Here is a 15,578-nt window from a genome sequence, read left to right on the forward strand (position 1 = left end):
TCTGCAACGCTTTACAATTCAGATAATTTATAAACATTATTGGCACTGTCCCCATTGGGGACAATCTACATTCCCTATCAGTATGTCTTTGGAGTGTGGGAGGAAACCAGAAAACCTGGAGGAAACCCACACAAACACAGGGAGAACATATAAACTCCTTGCAGATGCTGTCCTTGGTGGGATTTGAACCCAGGACCCCAGCGCTGCAAGGCTGCATTGCTAACCACTGAGCCACCGTGCTGCTCTCTAACATTGTCGCACCCCTACAATCTATCTTAAACTCTGTTACCTGACTAATCTACCTATTACCCCTTTATTTCCTGGCCTCTCCTCTCAGTCAATCTCTTCACTGGCTCCCCATTGCCCAGAGACTCCAGTTCAAAACCCTAACCATGGCATACAAAGCCATCCACAACCTGTCTCCTCCATACATCTGTGACCTAGTCTCCCGGTACTTACCTGCACGCAACCTCCGATCCTCACAAGATCTCCTCCTCTATTCCCGTCTTATCTCCTCTTCCCACAATCGCATACAAGATTTCTCCAGCGCATCCCCCTACTCTGGAACTCTCTACCCCAACATATCAGACTCTCATCTACTGTGGAAACTTTCAAAAGGAACCTGAAGACCCACCTCTTCCAACAAACGTACAACCTGCAATAACCCTCGCTCTGCCATACCACTGCATGACCAGCTCTACCCTCACCTTCTGTATCCTCACCCATCCCTTGTAGATTGTGAGCCCTCGCGGGCAGGGTCATCTCTCCTCCTGTACCAGTCGATGGCTTTTTTTTGTTCAAGATTATTGTACTTGTTTTTATTATGTATGGTCTTTTTCCAATGTAAAGCGCCATGGAATAAATTGTGCTATAATAATAAATAATAATAATTTTTAATGTTAACTTGCTAATGACCGGTGATCTGATTACTGGCACCTACACCGAACCCGATTCGCAAACTGTGGGTGATAATTTACAATCTTGGGACAACTCCTTTAAGATAACTTTAAAATATTTATTTAACATATAGAAAACTCTGAAGTGGCAGAAGAATCAATAACAATTATCTTGCTTTCTTAACAACTAATTTTATCTGGAAACTGTAGAGTGAAGAGGATATCTCTTTAGTGTGATGAGGGGGAATCCTTATTGAAAAATGCAAGTTTCTTGTTAAATTAGTTCTAAAATTATTCTAGTGAGCCAAAAATAAAGAAAGATTCAAAATGGTTTAAATTATTATCTCTTTAAAATAAAACTGAAAAAAATCCTCTTTAAAACTTATTATTTCTATGTAAACACATTGGATAAAATCTGGCAAGAAAATTATTTATTATGTTTAAAAAATGAGCTCTAGTAAATATTTTAATGACAGACTGAATCAATTAGTATAATAACTAAACCAAGATTTTTATTGATATAGTAAGTTGACATAATACCTCTGGCGGACTGTGAGTTAATATCCCATGTTTTACTGCTGCTCCAGACAGACTAAAAATATAAAAAAATTAATGAATTTTCACATAGCAGCATCAACTGTTCATGCTTCGTATGCAAATCTGACATTATTGAGTCTTTTCCTAAGGTGGCTGTTTACTTGAAATTTCTCTGTTTTTTTATCTTTTAAATGAAAGAAAATATAAGAAATCCTGGAAAAGATTTTTTAACAAATCTCTATGGATAAACCAACCCTAGGATCATCTACCTGACAAAAGTGAATAAAGTGGAAGAAATCTAACACTCTAAATTTCCAAATTTAACATTCAGTCAGCAAAATTAAAAACTTAGTCTATGTATGCTTTTTGTACAGAAGTTTTATTTGCTTCCTAAATGAAAAGTTAAAGGGAACCTGTCACCAGTTTTTTCACTTACAAACCCTGTCCATCAACTTTAAGATCATGTGAGTGGGGTTCCTACAACCCCTTTATATCCTCAGAGGTGCACCCGCATATCTCCAAAAATGTGTTTAATACATGTCCCACCCTGTATGTAAATTGCATGGTCTGGTCCAATTGGTGTCTCCAGATTATGATCAGTGCCGCCCCGTTTCTTTCAAATATCGCCTCTTCTCTCTGGATATAATGGATGATGTCTCTATGTAAGGGAGAAGACCGGGGTGTAAGTACTTTCAGAACAAGGGATCCAGAACTGCTGGGGACGTGCCTCTTGTTGCAGGGGGAAGACAGACTGCGAGACAGGAGTCAGGTGACCGGGAAGCTGGGGGTTTGTCCAGGGAGGGAGCTGAGGAGTCAGGTGACCGGGGAGCTGAGCTCGTGTCTAGGAAGAGGGTAGAAAAGGAGTTTTTGCGTGGGAAATGCGGCAGTGGACAGTGGGAGTCAAGCCCGACTAGAGGGAGAAGAGACGCAGGGTGCCTGGAGCCGATAAGTGAGGTGCACTGTTATGGACTAGGGGCTCAGCGGATCAAACCGGAGACCGCCCACTGCCGCCAGAAGACGGAGCATTGTTTAGGCGGGGAAGCCGGAAGAAAGCAACATCGGCACCAGCCGGCAACTGCCTTGTGAGGAGCACGAGTCAGCTAAGTGTAAAACTGCCGAATACAACCGTGTTGACACTGCTATATCTAGCCCAACTGTGGATTGTCAGTTATAGCATATTACCCTGCTACTTCCATGTTGTCCCCATATTTCCCCTGTTACTCCCTGCATGGAGATTGACCCTGTTACAGTAAATCCCCCTTGTTTATTAACCCTGTACTGGCTGCTCTGTGTTTCTGTGTCACTGCATCTAAAGTACCTGTGTTACATTTGGAGTAGTCGGCAGGATGCAGTCTTTAGACACAGACACTGCAGATCAGTCCATCCTGGGAGCCCCTAGATCTAACTTGCTGCTGGGGGGCCATGCTCAGCAATCTCCCAAAGTTCGCCGGGGACAATATGATGCTGTGGGACTGGGTTGAGAGAGTTAGGAGTATGTTACGTATGCATTCGATGACCCCAGCTATGCAAGCCGAAATAGCCTTACTGGCCCTGGACAGCAAGGCCCGACAATCCGTGATGTACCGCCCTCCCCATGACTGGGATACTGTAGAAAAAGTGGTGCGGATATTGGAGGAGATGCATGGGGATCGCACCAATGTAGAAGAGCTGAGGATACGGCTGTTTCACCAAATGCAGCAGGAGGGGGAGACTGTGACACAGTATGTTAATGCATTACAGAGGGTGCATGCCTATATCATTAGAAAAGACGACATGGGGAATTTGGGAATGGGCCCCCCTGACGTGATCTTAAGGGACCAATTTGTGGCAGGCCTCAGAGATGTTCAGCTGAAGCAGGCCTTGCGGGAGCACCTGCACGCTAACCCATGTATGACTTTTCTAGAAGGGGTGGAGGCACGTGTGAGAGAGCAGGAGACGGGGGTGACGGTCCTGGCAGGGATGGTCCAGAGTAACGAGGTACCCACCTCACCTGCAGCTGAACCGGAATGGGCTCGAGAGATGCGAAAGGAGATACAGGAGATGCGGGGTGAATGGTCCAGGTTCAAGAAGACCCCTGCACCGACACCAGAGATGCCGGGATCGATTGCCCCAGTCAGGGAAAGAATTGAATTGAGGCCCCGCCCTGCAGGAGAGTTCCGTAGAGAAGTGAGGCTGCCCTACACAGACAGAGACAAGACCTGCTGGAAGTGTGGAGGCGCAGGACATTACTCCAGGGGCTGTGCTAGCCGAGGGCGGCCTCTGTCGCGGCAGCCGTTAAACTAGCGGGCTCCGTGTTTGGGGGACACAGCCCGGAGCCTAAGGAAGGGGAAAGAAAAAGAGGAAGTCCCAAGGACCTAGTTTCCATCAGCCTGACTGTCTGGGCCGAAATGAGCGGTCAGGCTGTTCACTGCCTGATTGACACGGGATCCCAGGTGACTACGATGACAGAAGCCTACTTTCAACAGCGATTTCCAGAGATAGCGCGGCCTGAATGGGGACCAGTAATTAGACTCATGGCAGCTAATCAATTACCCATCCCGGTCACAGGGGTGGTGTGGATGAAGATCCGAGTGTGTGGAAAAGATGTGGGAAAAAAAGGGGTCATCTTGGTCGCAGGGGGAACCGGAAGTGGACCCCCGGTGACCCTCGGAATGAATGTGCTGAAAGAGATCAGGCAAATCCTGATTAGTGAGCCGAAGGAGTTTCCCCTAGACCGGTGGGACCCACAAACCCCCCAAAGGAGGGTTTTTCAACAATTAATCCGAGCCGCCCAGGCTCAGGAGACGTCGAGTGAAGGGAAGGTCCTGGGGAAAGTAATAGTACCAGCAGCTACGGCGCTCACCTTACTGCCAGGACAAACTGTACTCACGTTACCCTCGCAGGCCTGCACACCTCTTGAGGGGGTCGAAGTACAGATAGAAACAACATTGATGGACAAAGTACCCCCCAGACTCCTGGTGGCTTGGACACTGGCCACCGTCCAGGGTGGCAATGTTATAGTGCGGTGCGTTAATCTGGGCGAAGGTGATCTCACACTCCCTCCCAGGGTGGAAATAGCCCAGATTCTGGGAATGCCAGAGAAGTTGGTGCGACCTGATGCGGTACAGCTGTACGCTGTACGAGGAAACCCCTGGAGTCTGGCGGTCACCGTGTTGCCGGAATCCCACCATGCTGGTGCGAAGGGTGGACGAAGAATCCTAGAATGAATGCGGGCTGAATTGACAGGTGCAGCAGGTTGAGGAGGTACTGGAGCGGTACCAGGAAGTCTTTGCTCGCCATGAGGATGATTTTGGTTGCACCGAAGCCTTTACCCACAAGATTCCCACGGGGAGCGCTGCCCCAGTGCGGGAGAGATACCGGCAGATACCTCCCCAGATGTATAAAGAGGTTAAGGAGATGCTAGCTCGTATGTTACAAAATGGTGTGATACGGGAGAGTCAGAGTCCGTGGGCAGCCCCGATTGTCCTGGTCCGGAAGAAAGATGGGACCCTGCGGTTCTGTGTGGACTATAGATGACTGAATGCCTGTACAGTACGAGACTCTTACCCACTACCCTGAATCGAAGAGTCTCTGTCGGCCTTAGGGAAGGCAAGATACTTCTCTTCCTTGGATCTGGCCAGCGGGTACTGGCAGGTGCCCGTGGCCGAACATGACCGTGCGAAGACGGCGTTAATATTACCAATGGGACTCTTAGAATTCAATCGGATGCCCTTCGGCCTGACTAAAGCCTCCGGGATGTTCCAATGTCTGATGGAGAGGTGCCTGGGCGATTTGAAATTCGAGGCGAGACTGATTTATCTTGACGACATAATTGTCTATGCCGCCACCTTCGAGGAGCACCTCCAGCGACTGGAGCAAGTACTGAGCCGCCTACAGAGTCATGGTCTAAAGGTGAAGCCCCAGAAGTGCCACCTGTTCCACAAACAGATCGAATATCTCGGTCATACTGTGTCCGATGAAGGAGTCAGGCCCACCCGGGAAAAGGTGGCCGCCGTTCAGGAGTGACCTACCCCGAAGACAGTGAAGGATGTTCGGGCCTTCCTGGGACGTGCCAGGTACTACCGAAGATTCGTGAAGAACTTCACCCGCATAGCCAACCCATTGCTGGAGCTACTTAAGGGAGTGCCGGCGGGCTCCAAGAATCGGGCGATTCGGTGGGAAAGCAGCTAGGAAGAGGCCTTCCGTGCCCTAAAAATGGCCCTGACCGAGGCCCCAATACTTGCCTATGCGGATTTCTCCCAATACTCCACACTGATGGGAGCCTACATGGTCAGGAAGCCGTGTTATCCCAAGTACAGGAGGAGAAAGAGCGCGTGATTACATACGCCAGTCGCTCCCTTCACGACTCCGAGAGGAACCCAGATAATTATAGCTCTTTCAAATTAGAGTTGCTGGCTCTGGTTTGGGCAATGACCGAGAAGTTTGCAGAGTATTTGTCCGGGTCCGAAGTACTGGAGAGAACAGATAACAACCCGTTGGCTCACCTGGAGAATGCGAAGTTGGGGGCCCTGGAGCAGCGGTGGGTGGCCCGCATGGCCAGGTACCGGTATAAAATCGCCTACCGGTCTAAGGCAGAGAATACTCACGCCGGCGCCTTCTCCAGAGTGACATATGAACGGCCTGATCATGACCGCGATGGAGATTTGGAGGCAGATGAGATCCCCAGCTTCCGAAATTTCGTGGGACCGCTGGCCCCGGCGCAGGGACAGATCGGAGAGACGTCGGAAGAACAAGTGCTAGGGTGGCCAAGAGATGACTGGTTCCGACTTCAACAGACTGACAGAGAAGTTGCTCAATTACGTCAATGGGTGGCTTTGAGGCAAGTCCCCAGTTGAGAGGAGAGGAGTACCTTGTCCCCGGGAGTGCTGAAAATGCTGGGACAATGGGAGAGACTGTGTTTGCGAGACCGGCTGCTGTACAGACGGGTACAGCTACTGCGAGAGTTCAGGACCACCTGGCAAGTGGTGATTCCAGAGAAGTTGGTCGGAGTAGTGGCTAAGGAGGCTCATGTACGAGGGGCTCACTTCGGACCAGAGAAGACATTTCAGTGGTTGCAGAGGCTGGTGTATCACCCCCAACTGCGAGCAACAATAGAAGACACTTGTCGAAGATGCCGGAGCTGTGAGCTGGTTAAGCCCTCAGAGCAGCGGGTCCCCATACAAACCATTGTGACTTCTGCCCCCTTGGAGGTGCTGATGATCGACTATTTGACTGTTTGACTGGCGCATCTCGGGTATGAACATTGCCTGGTAATGACAGACCACTTCACAAAGTTTGGGGTGGTGACCCCGACCAGAGATCAGACCGCCAAATCAGCTGCGCAGGCCATCTGCCGAGACTTCATTCAGGTGTACGGCTGCCCAAAGAGGATCCATTCCGATCAAGGCGCCTGCTTCAAGGGCCGGGTGATGGAAGAGCTGCATCGGTTGTACAGGATTGAGAAGTCACGGACTACTCCTTATCACCCTCAAGGAAATGGGGCCTGTGAACGCTTTAATCGGACACTGATCCAAATGCTCCGCACGTTGGAGGAAGATCGGAAGGTGCGATGGCCTGAGTTTGTAGCCGAGCTGGTGTGGGTCTACAACAACCGAGTGAATAGTACGATGGGGTTCACTCCTTATACCTTACTGTTCGGGCGAAAGGGGCGAGAGATTACCGAGTTAGAGCTGGACCCCGAGGAAGACTACCCACGGACGGGGATGTCTTCCTGGGTCCGAGGACACCGGCATCGACTGCAGACCCTCCGACGGTTGGTACAACAAAAGTTTCGGGAACTCAACCATCATCAGACATTGCCTCTTCGAGGGGCAGCTCTGAGGCCCGGGGAGCAGGTGTTGGTTCGAGACAAGCGGCCCCGGGGCAAATTGAGTACGGACCCTGCACCGAGTGAAGCGCAGGTTTGGCACTGAAGGACCTGTGTATGAAGTTCAACCCGAGGGGGCTGAAGGAGCCCCTACCAGAGTGGTTCATCGTAGTATGCTGCGGCCCTGTCTGTCTAAAGATGACGAGGATGAAGAAGAATCACCTGCTTCTAGAGAGGGTCCTGTCACAGTTGCACCAAGCCACAATGTGGCTGAAGAAGAAATATTGATTCTACCTCCGAGCCCCAGCACTCAATTATCTGCAGTCCCTAGTGAAGGCGACGAGGGAACACCATCGGTTGAGGCCACCGGGCAGGCGGAGATTGGGAATCCAAGTGACCCTGCACCCCCCATCGGTCAAACTGAGTTACGCCGGTTAGAACGGACAACAGCAGGAGTGCCTCCTCACTGTTACGAGCAAGATCAATTTATATGCCAGCGTATCATCCAGGAAGTCCAAGAATGTGAACGTTTGGTGAAGGAACTCTCGCCCGTGGAATGGCGAGTCAAAGGAGAGTGTGAGTGTAAGGGGGAAGACCGGGGTGTAAGTACTTTCAGAACAAGGGATCCGGAACTGCCGGGGCCGAGCCTCTTGTTGCAGGGGGAAGACAGACTGCGAGACAGTAGTCAGGTGACTGGGAAGCTGGGGGTGTGTCCAGGGAGGGAGCTGAGGAGTCAGGTGACCGGGGAGCTGAGCTCGTGTCTAGGAAGAGGGTGGAAAAGGAGTTTTTGCGTGGGAAAAGTGGCAGTGGACAATGGGAGTCAAGCCCGACTAGAGGGAGAAGAGACGCAGGGTGCCTGGAGTCGAGCAAGTGAGGTGCACTGTTATGGACTAGGGGCTCAGCGGGTCAAACCTGAGACCGCCCGCTGCCGCCAGAAGACGGAGCATTGTTTAGGCGGGGAAGCCGGAAGAAAGCAACACCGGCACCAGTCGGCAACTGCCTTGTGAGGAGCAAGAGTCAGCTAAGTGCAAAAACTGCCAATTACAACCGTGTCGACTCTGCTACATCTAGCCCAACTGTGGATTGTCAGTTATAGCATATTACCTGCTACTTCCTTGTTGTCCCCATATTTCCCCTGTTACTCCCTGCGTGGAGATTGACCCTGTTACAGTAAATCCCCCTTGTTTTTTAACACTGTATTGGCTGCTCTGTGTTTCTGTGTCACTGCATCTAAAGTACCTGTGTTACATCTACGTCACCTGCACAGTGCCCAAAGTCTCACACCTGTGCAATGGAATCAGACCGGCAGCATGAACTCAAGTCACTGGCTCCCTGGCTGTTTAACAGGAGAGAGTGAGGCGCGACTGCGGAGCTCTCTGATTCTACTGCGTAGGTGCGAACCTTCGGGCATTATGTGGATGACGTAGACATGTCATCCACTTACATCCAGAGAGAAGAGACGGCATTTGAAGGGACCGGGACAGCACTAATCGCAATCTGGAGACACCCATAGGATCGGACCGCGTAATTTACATGCAGTTTGTGACATTTATAAAATACATTTTTGGAGGTAGAACCTAAGATAAAAACAAAATGAGGAAATGCCCTATAGTAAGTAAATACAGTAAATAGAAATAGTACATGTAAATAACACAGGATACCCAGATAACATTGTTTTGATAAAAAAAAACATAGCCACGACAAGGTGAACCCCAATCAGGATGGTACCTAACTTTTGTAGTTCACCTCACTATGTGTCAGCAGATGTAAAAATAGATAAGGGAAGAATAGTTCCTGTGTCTTAGCTGTTCAGGCACCCACCCATTGAAAGCTATATAAACAAAATGAACAGCCTAAAAAGGGGATACATGTCCATGTTTGTACAATGTACAAAAAAACAAACCAAAATTGAGCCAGAACATATGTTGGCATAAGTGCAATGCGTAGGTGTGCATTCACACTGTGGTCATTTAAGAAGTAGAACCTAAAAAACACAAATGGAAAGAGTTCAATACTTGTGTCAAGTACTGCCATATCATAAGTGCAAAACTTCCCTCATCCTAAGGGTGAACGATTCTCCTTGCGGAGAGTGGCAAGTCAGCGTAGAGAGACTTATAGGCCATACAATGCTCCTTTGGGAATATCAATATGCAAATTGTCATTTTGGAAGGAAGCTAACTTGATCTTTTATTGCCCCCATTGAATGTAGCAATCCTAAAAGTCAATATCATCCTATGGAAATTCTTGACATCGAAATATTCGAACCCAGTTTCCTCCACCTAAGTACAAAAGCTTCTACCTAGGACGCATACAAAATAATGTTGAAAGTTTTTTTTTTTAACTCCCCAAAATTATAATCTGATAACAGATTCTCTGCAAAGCACATCTAATTTTCTCTTCACTGAAATACTGTATTACTGCACACACTTACATGCTCTTCACAGTCATTGTAGTTAATAGGTGTAGATCTTGGCAGTGGAATAGTATCTTTAAAATTTGCCACGCTTAACATTCTTTGGTCTGCAAGAGAATTCAAAAGGTAATTTTCAAAATGGAAGCTTTGAACCCCTTAAAACATTAATTATACACTTTTTGAATAGTGGAATATATAATACATTATATAGATATTTCCGAAACTATGATATTTTTTTCCCCAATGGTCTGAAATCAAATCCGTAGAAATACTTGCCTTACCAAATCTGTTGCTGCTTCTCTGGTCCATAATCAATTTCTTTTCACTCCAACAATGTTGTGTAACAGGACAACGCAGTGATTTGATGCAGTAGTAAAGGTGCTCCCACATTGCGTTTAGGCATACGTCTGAACCCCTCTTGCAAAACAGGATTCAGACGTATGCGCCGACGGGGACATAGGCTGTAATGGTGCCGGGAGAGTGAACGTGCGCTCTAACGTGCATCATTTTTGGGAGTGTATATATATAGGAGGTGGACACTCAGGCGTAGTAGACTGCTTACTAGTGTTGAGCGAACATGCTCGATACTGCTCGGTACTCGCCCGAGCATCACACTACTCGGGATGTTCGGCGAGCACCGAGCATTTCCGGGTTACTCGGGCGGGAGCTCGGGTCTCCACCCTGCACGTTTGGCGCTCTTTACAGAGCCAATGAACATGCAGGGATTGCCAGCCAGTCACTGTAATGCCGCAGCCATGTTGGTTGTGGGCATTACATTGATTGGCTGGCCGCACAGCGTCACCTCGAGTATTTAAAACCGGGCGCCGCCATCTTGGACACAGACGGCTGGGATCAGACAGTGTAGGGACAGCGCTGCTGATTTAGGGAGAGATATATACTGCGAAATAGTTAGTGTAGGGTCTGTAAAGGCTGCCAGAACAAACAAACAGTCCTTCTCAGGACTAATATCCATCCCAGATATCAGGCAGACAGGCAGGCAGGCTGTATAGGAGACGCAGTGGTTATACCAGCAAACGCTGCATTACAGTCCTGTGTGCTCCTGTTGCTGAAATTGCTGGACTTAGCTCCAGGTCTCGGGGGCCAGGAAAAATCCTTTTTTTTTTATCTAAATCCTCTTTTTTTTTCCTCCTTCACACTGTAAAAATACCTGTCTTATTAACCTTTTGGTGTCCGTCCCCCCCCCAAAAAAAGTGTGTCTGTGACAGTTCAGACACAAATATATCTGTTGAAAATAGTCTGGTGTAGGCCAGAGAAGCAAAAGTGTGGTTTTGCAGTTCCACGGTTCAAACCTCTGTATTATCCACTTTTGGGCCATTTGTATTTAAATAAAAACAGTTTGAGTGTGTCGCTCACTGTTCAGCCGCAAATATATACTGTATATTTAAAAAAGTCTGGTATACACCAGTAAATTATAACTGTGGTTTTGCTGTTCCACAGTAAAAAATCTCTATTATCCTGCTTTTGGCATTTTTTGCCATAAAAAAAAACTGTTATAGTGTCTCCCTGATTGTTCAGACACAAATATATCTGTTGAAAATAGTCTGGTGTAGGCCAGAAAAACAGAAGTGTGGTTTTGCAGTTCCACGGTTCAAACCTCTGTATTATCTACTTTTGGGCCATTTGTACCTAAAAAAAAAACAGTTTGAGTGTGTCGCTCACTGTTCAGCCGCAAATATATATATTTAAAAAAGTCTGGTATACACCAGTAAATTATAACTGTAGTTTTGCTGTTCCATGGTAAAAAATCTCTATTATCTTGCTTTTGGCATTTTTTGCCATAAAAAAAAAACTGTAATAGTGTCTCCCTGATTTTTCAGACACAAATATATCTGTTGAAAATAGTCTAGTGTAGGCCCGAGAAATAGAACTGTGGTTTTGCAGTTCCACGGGTCAAATCTCTGTATTATCCTACTTTTGGCATTTTTTGCCGTAAAGAAAAACAGTAATAGTGTCTCCTGATTGTTCAAACCCCAATATATCTGTTTAAAAGAGTCTGGTATACACCAGTAAATTATAACTGTGGTTTTGCCATTCCACGGTAAAAAATCTCTATTATCCAGCTTTTGATATTTTTTCCGTAAAGAAAAACAGTAATAGTGTCTCCTGATTGTTCAGACACCAATATATCTGTTTAAAAGAGTCTGGTATGCACCAGTAAATTATAATTGTGGTTTTCCCATCCCACAGTAAAAAATCTTTATTATCCAGCTTTTGGTATTTTTTCCGTAAATAAAAACAGTAATAGTGTCTCCTGATTGTTCAGACACCAATATATCTGTTTAAAAGAGTCTGGTATGCACCAGTAAATTATAACTGTGGTTTTGCCGTTCCACGGTAAAAAAATCTCTATTATCCTGCTTTTGGCATTTTTTTACGTAAAGAAAAACAGTAATAGTGTCTCCTGATTGTTCAGACTCAAATATATCTGATGAAAATAGTCAGGTGTAGGCCCGAGAAATAGAACTGTGGTTTTGCAGTTCCACGGGTCAAATCTCTGTATTATCCTGCTTTTGGCATTTTTTGCCGTGAAAAAAAACAGTAATAGTGTCTCCTGATTGTTCAGACACAAATATATCAGTTGAAAATAGTCTGGTGTAGGCCCGAGAAATAGAACTGTGGTTTTGCAGTTCCACGGGTCAAATCTCTGTATTATCCTGCTTTTGGCATTTTTTGCCGTAAAGAAAAACAGTAATAGTGTCTCCTGATTGTTCAGACCCCAATATATCTGTTTAAAAGAGTCTGGTATACACCAGTAAATTATAACTGTGGTTTTGCCATTCCACGGTAAAAAATCTCTATTATCCAGCTTTTGGTATTTTTTCCGTAAAGATAAACAGTAATAGTGTCTCCTGATTGTTCAGACACCAATATATCTGTTTAAAAGAGTCTGGTATGCACCAGTAAATTATAACTGTGGTTTTGCCGTTCCACGGTAAAAAAATATCTATTATCCTGCTTTTGGCATTTTTTTACGTAAAGAAAAACAGTAATAGTGTCTACTGATTGTTCAGACTCAAATATATCTGTTGAAAATAGTCTGGTGTAGGCCCGAGAAATAGAACTGTGGTTTTGCAGTTCCACTGGTCAAATCTCTGTATTATCCTGCTTTTGGCATTTTTTGCCGTGAAAAAAAACCAGTAATAGTGTCTCCTGATTGTTCAGACACAAATATATCAGTTGAAAATTGTCTGGTGTAGGCCCGAGAAATAGAACTGTGGTTTTGCAGTTCCACGGGTCAAATCTCTGTATTATCCTTCTTTTGGCATTTTTTGCCGTAAAGAAAAACAGTAATAGTGTCTGCTGATTGTTCAGACACAAATATATCTGTTGAAAATAGTCTGGTGTAGGCACTAGAAATAGAACTGTGGTTTTGCAGTTCCACGGGTCAAATCTCTGTATTATCCTGCTTTTGGCATTTTTTGCCGTAAAGAAAAACAGTAATAGTGTCTCCTGATTGTTCAGACACAAATATATCTGTTGAAAATAGTCTGGTGTAGGCCCGAGAAATAGAACTGTGGTTTTGCAGTTCCACGGGTCAAATCTCTGTATTATCCTGCTTTTAGCATTTTTTGCCGTAAAGAAAAACAGTAATAGTGTCTCCAGATTGTTCAGACACAAATATATCTGTTGAAAATAGTCTGGTGTAGGCCCAAGAAATAGAACTGTGGTTTTGCAGTTCCACGGGTCAAATCTCTTTATTATCCTGCTTTTGGCATTTTTTGCCGTAAAGAAAAACAGTAATAGTGTCTCCAGATTGTTCAGACACAAATATATCTGTTGAAAATAGTCTGGTGAAGGCCAGAGAAATAGAAGTGTAGTTTTGCAGTTCCACGGTTCAAACCTCTGTATTATCCACTTTTGGGCCATTTTTACCTAAAAAAAAACAGTTTGAGTGTGTCGCTCAGTGTTCAGCCGCAGATATATCTATTTAAAATTGTCTGGTATACACCAGTAAATTATAACTGTGGTTTTGGCGTTCCTAGGTAAAAAATCTCTATTATCCAACTTTTGCTATTTTTTACGAAAAGAAAAACAGTAATAGTTTCTCCCTGATTGTTCAGATTGTTTAAAAGAGTCGGGTGTAGGCCAGAGAAATAGAACTGTGGATTTCCTCTTCCACGGTTCTAATCTACTTTTTATTACCCTTTTTCCATTGATATTGCGAGTGTAAGCTATTTTACTACCTTTACAATGGGCAAGGCGCGTGGCAAGGGACCTGGAACTGGACGTTCTGGTGATGGTGCTTGCAGAGGAAGTGTGCTTGCAGAGGCCAAGGTGAAAATGTGCCACAACTAGTGTTGAGCGAGCACTAAAATGCTCGGGTGCTCGAAGCTCGGGCCGAGCTCGCCGTGATACTCGGGTGCTCGACCCGAGCAACGAGCCCAATGTTAGTCTATGGGAGACTTGAGCATTTTTGCGGTGGCACCCCCGGCAGACTTTTAAAAGCCTAACAAGTGCCCAAAACGATAGTGACAGTGCTCAAATGACATGGGGACAGCATTAGGATCGCCCCAGGAAGCATTTCTGACCCCCAGGTCACTGCTGTCAACAACGTGGTCAGAGGTATTAAGCCACTTTTACAGGCTCACAATAAAACGTTCAAAAACTAAAGTGAAATTTTTTTCCTGTGAAATATGTTAAGGAACATCCTTTCCAGGGTAAAGACTTGTGTATAAGTTAAAATAAATGACCAAAAACAAAAATACTCGTGCGTTTTTGCACTTTTGTATTGCTTTCAACTATGACAAATGCATTCACCGTGAAATGTCATTTTAACATTTTACAACCTTATCTGGCCATGTGCTGTGTGACACATGCATAAAGTGCTGAAAAGACAAGGGAACAGCATGGGAAAGACCCCTGGAAGCATCTCTGACTCCCAGGTCACTGTCTAAAAGTGTGCCCATCATAAGTGATCCTTACCGCATCAGAAGATGCAGACTTGCAACTATCCCCATGCAAGTTCTAGTCCCAGGGCAGTGTTCAATTGTACCTCCCTCATTCCTTGCAATACAAGCTCAAGTATGCAGCCTGCCACCCACCCACCCCCAGGCTGCAATACCATACTGCTTGCTTGCTTGAATTTGAAATTGGGCCTTTTAGGCATGTGGATGCGGAATCTGGCCACCACGTCATGGCTGTGTTGGCGGCCTGGAATCCATACTCAGTCCCCAGCCGCCCGGCGGCCGGGTTTCCATACTCGGTCCCCAGCCGCCCCGCGGCCGGGTGTCCACAAACGGTCCCCAGCCGCCTGGGGGCAGCCGGGTGTCCATAAACGGTCCCCAGCCGCCCCTATTTCTCCTTGGAACATCCCCCCACACACTTTTCTTAGCCCGGCCTGCTTTAGGCAGCATTGGACGAGCCCACCAGAGAACCAGACTCCTCCGGTGGGCCCTGACTTCTCCATCGGTGGAGTTGAGAGTGCCAAGGTGAGGAGCATGATGATGATGACAGAAGTTAGCATCTGCTATGTTTTCTTTTAATGCAAGTGTAAGTGTGCAGCCTGCCACCCACCAACCCCCAGACTGCAATTCCATACTGCTAGCTTGCACTTGAAATGGGGCCTTTTAATTTGGAGGAGGCCGAAGCTGGCCACTACCTCATGGCTGCTTCGGCAGCGAGGTATCCATACTCAGTCCCCAGCCGCCCATATTTGTCCTGGTGTGCCTTATACATAAGATTTAGCGCGTATACCAAAACATTACCTGTGCCCTCCCCAGTGCATTTAGTGGGAAGGAGAGCCTATTCCGCTGTAGTGTGTGCATGCCAAACCCCTGTTCATGGTACATGCTAAGATGCCTCCCACCTTGCACCTGTCGTTGCAGACTTGCAACTATCCCCATTCAAGTCCTTGTCCCAGGGCAGTGTTCAATTGTACCTCTCCCATTCCTTGCAATGCAAGCGC

General features: G+C 46.5%; 1 protein-coding gene and 1 long non-coding RNA gene across 2 annotated transcripts in view; one reads left to right on the plus strand and one right to left on the minus strand.

Moving 5' to 3' along the window:
• The window catches only part of CLNK (cytokine dependent hematopoietic cell linker), a 256,280-nt gene that overhangs the window by 109,346 nt on the left and 131,356 nt on the right, over window positions 1-15,578 (minus strand). The window contains exons 7-8 of the mRNA XM_073648560.1: window positions 9,671-9,759; window positions 1,437-1,488 (exon numbers count right to left, since the gene is read on the minus strand). Coding sequence (XP_073504661.1) covers window positions 1,437-1,488; window positions 9,671-9,759 — 141 coding nt within the window. The remainder of the gene's footprint in view (window positions 1-1,436; window positions 1,489-9,670; window positions 9,760-15,578) is intronic.
• The window catches only part of LOC141162440 (uncharacterized), a 119,874-nt gene that overhangs the window by 63,696 nt on the left and 40,600 nt on the right, over window positions 1-15,578 (plus strand). The window lies entirely within an intron of this gene.

This window comes from Phyllobates terribilis, unplaced genomic scaffold (assembly GCF_046119375.1).
Source record: "Phyllobates terribilis strain yellow unplaced genomic scaffold, ASM4611937v1 Scaffold_1__5_contigs__length_1240528914, whole genome shotgun sequence".
NCBI lineage: Eukaryota > Metazoa > Chordata > Amphibia > Anura > Dendrobatidae > Phyllobates > Phyllobates terribilis.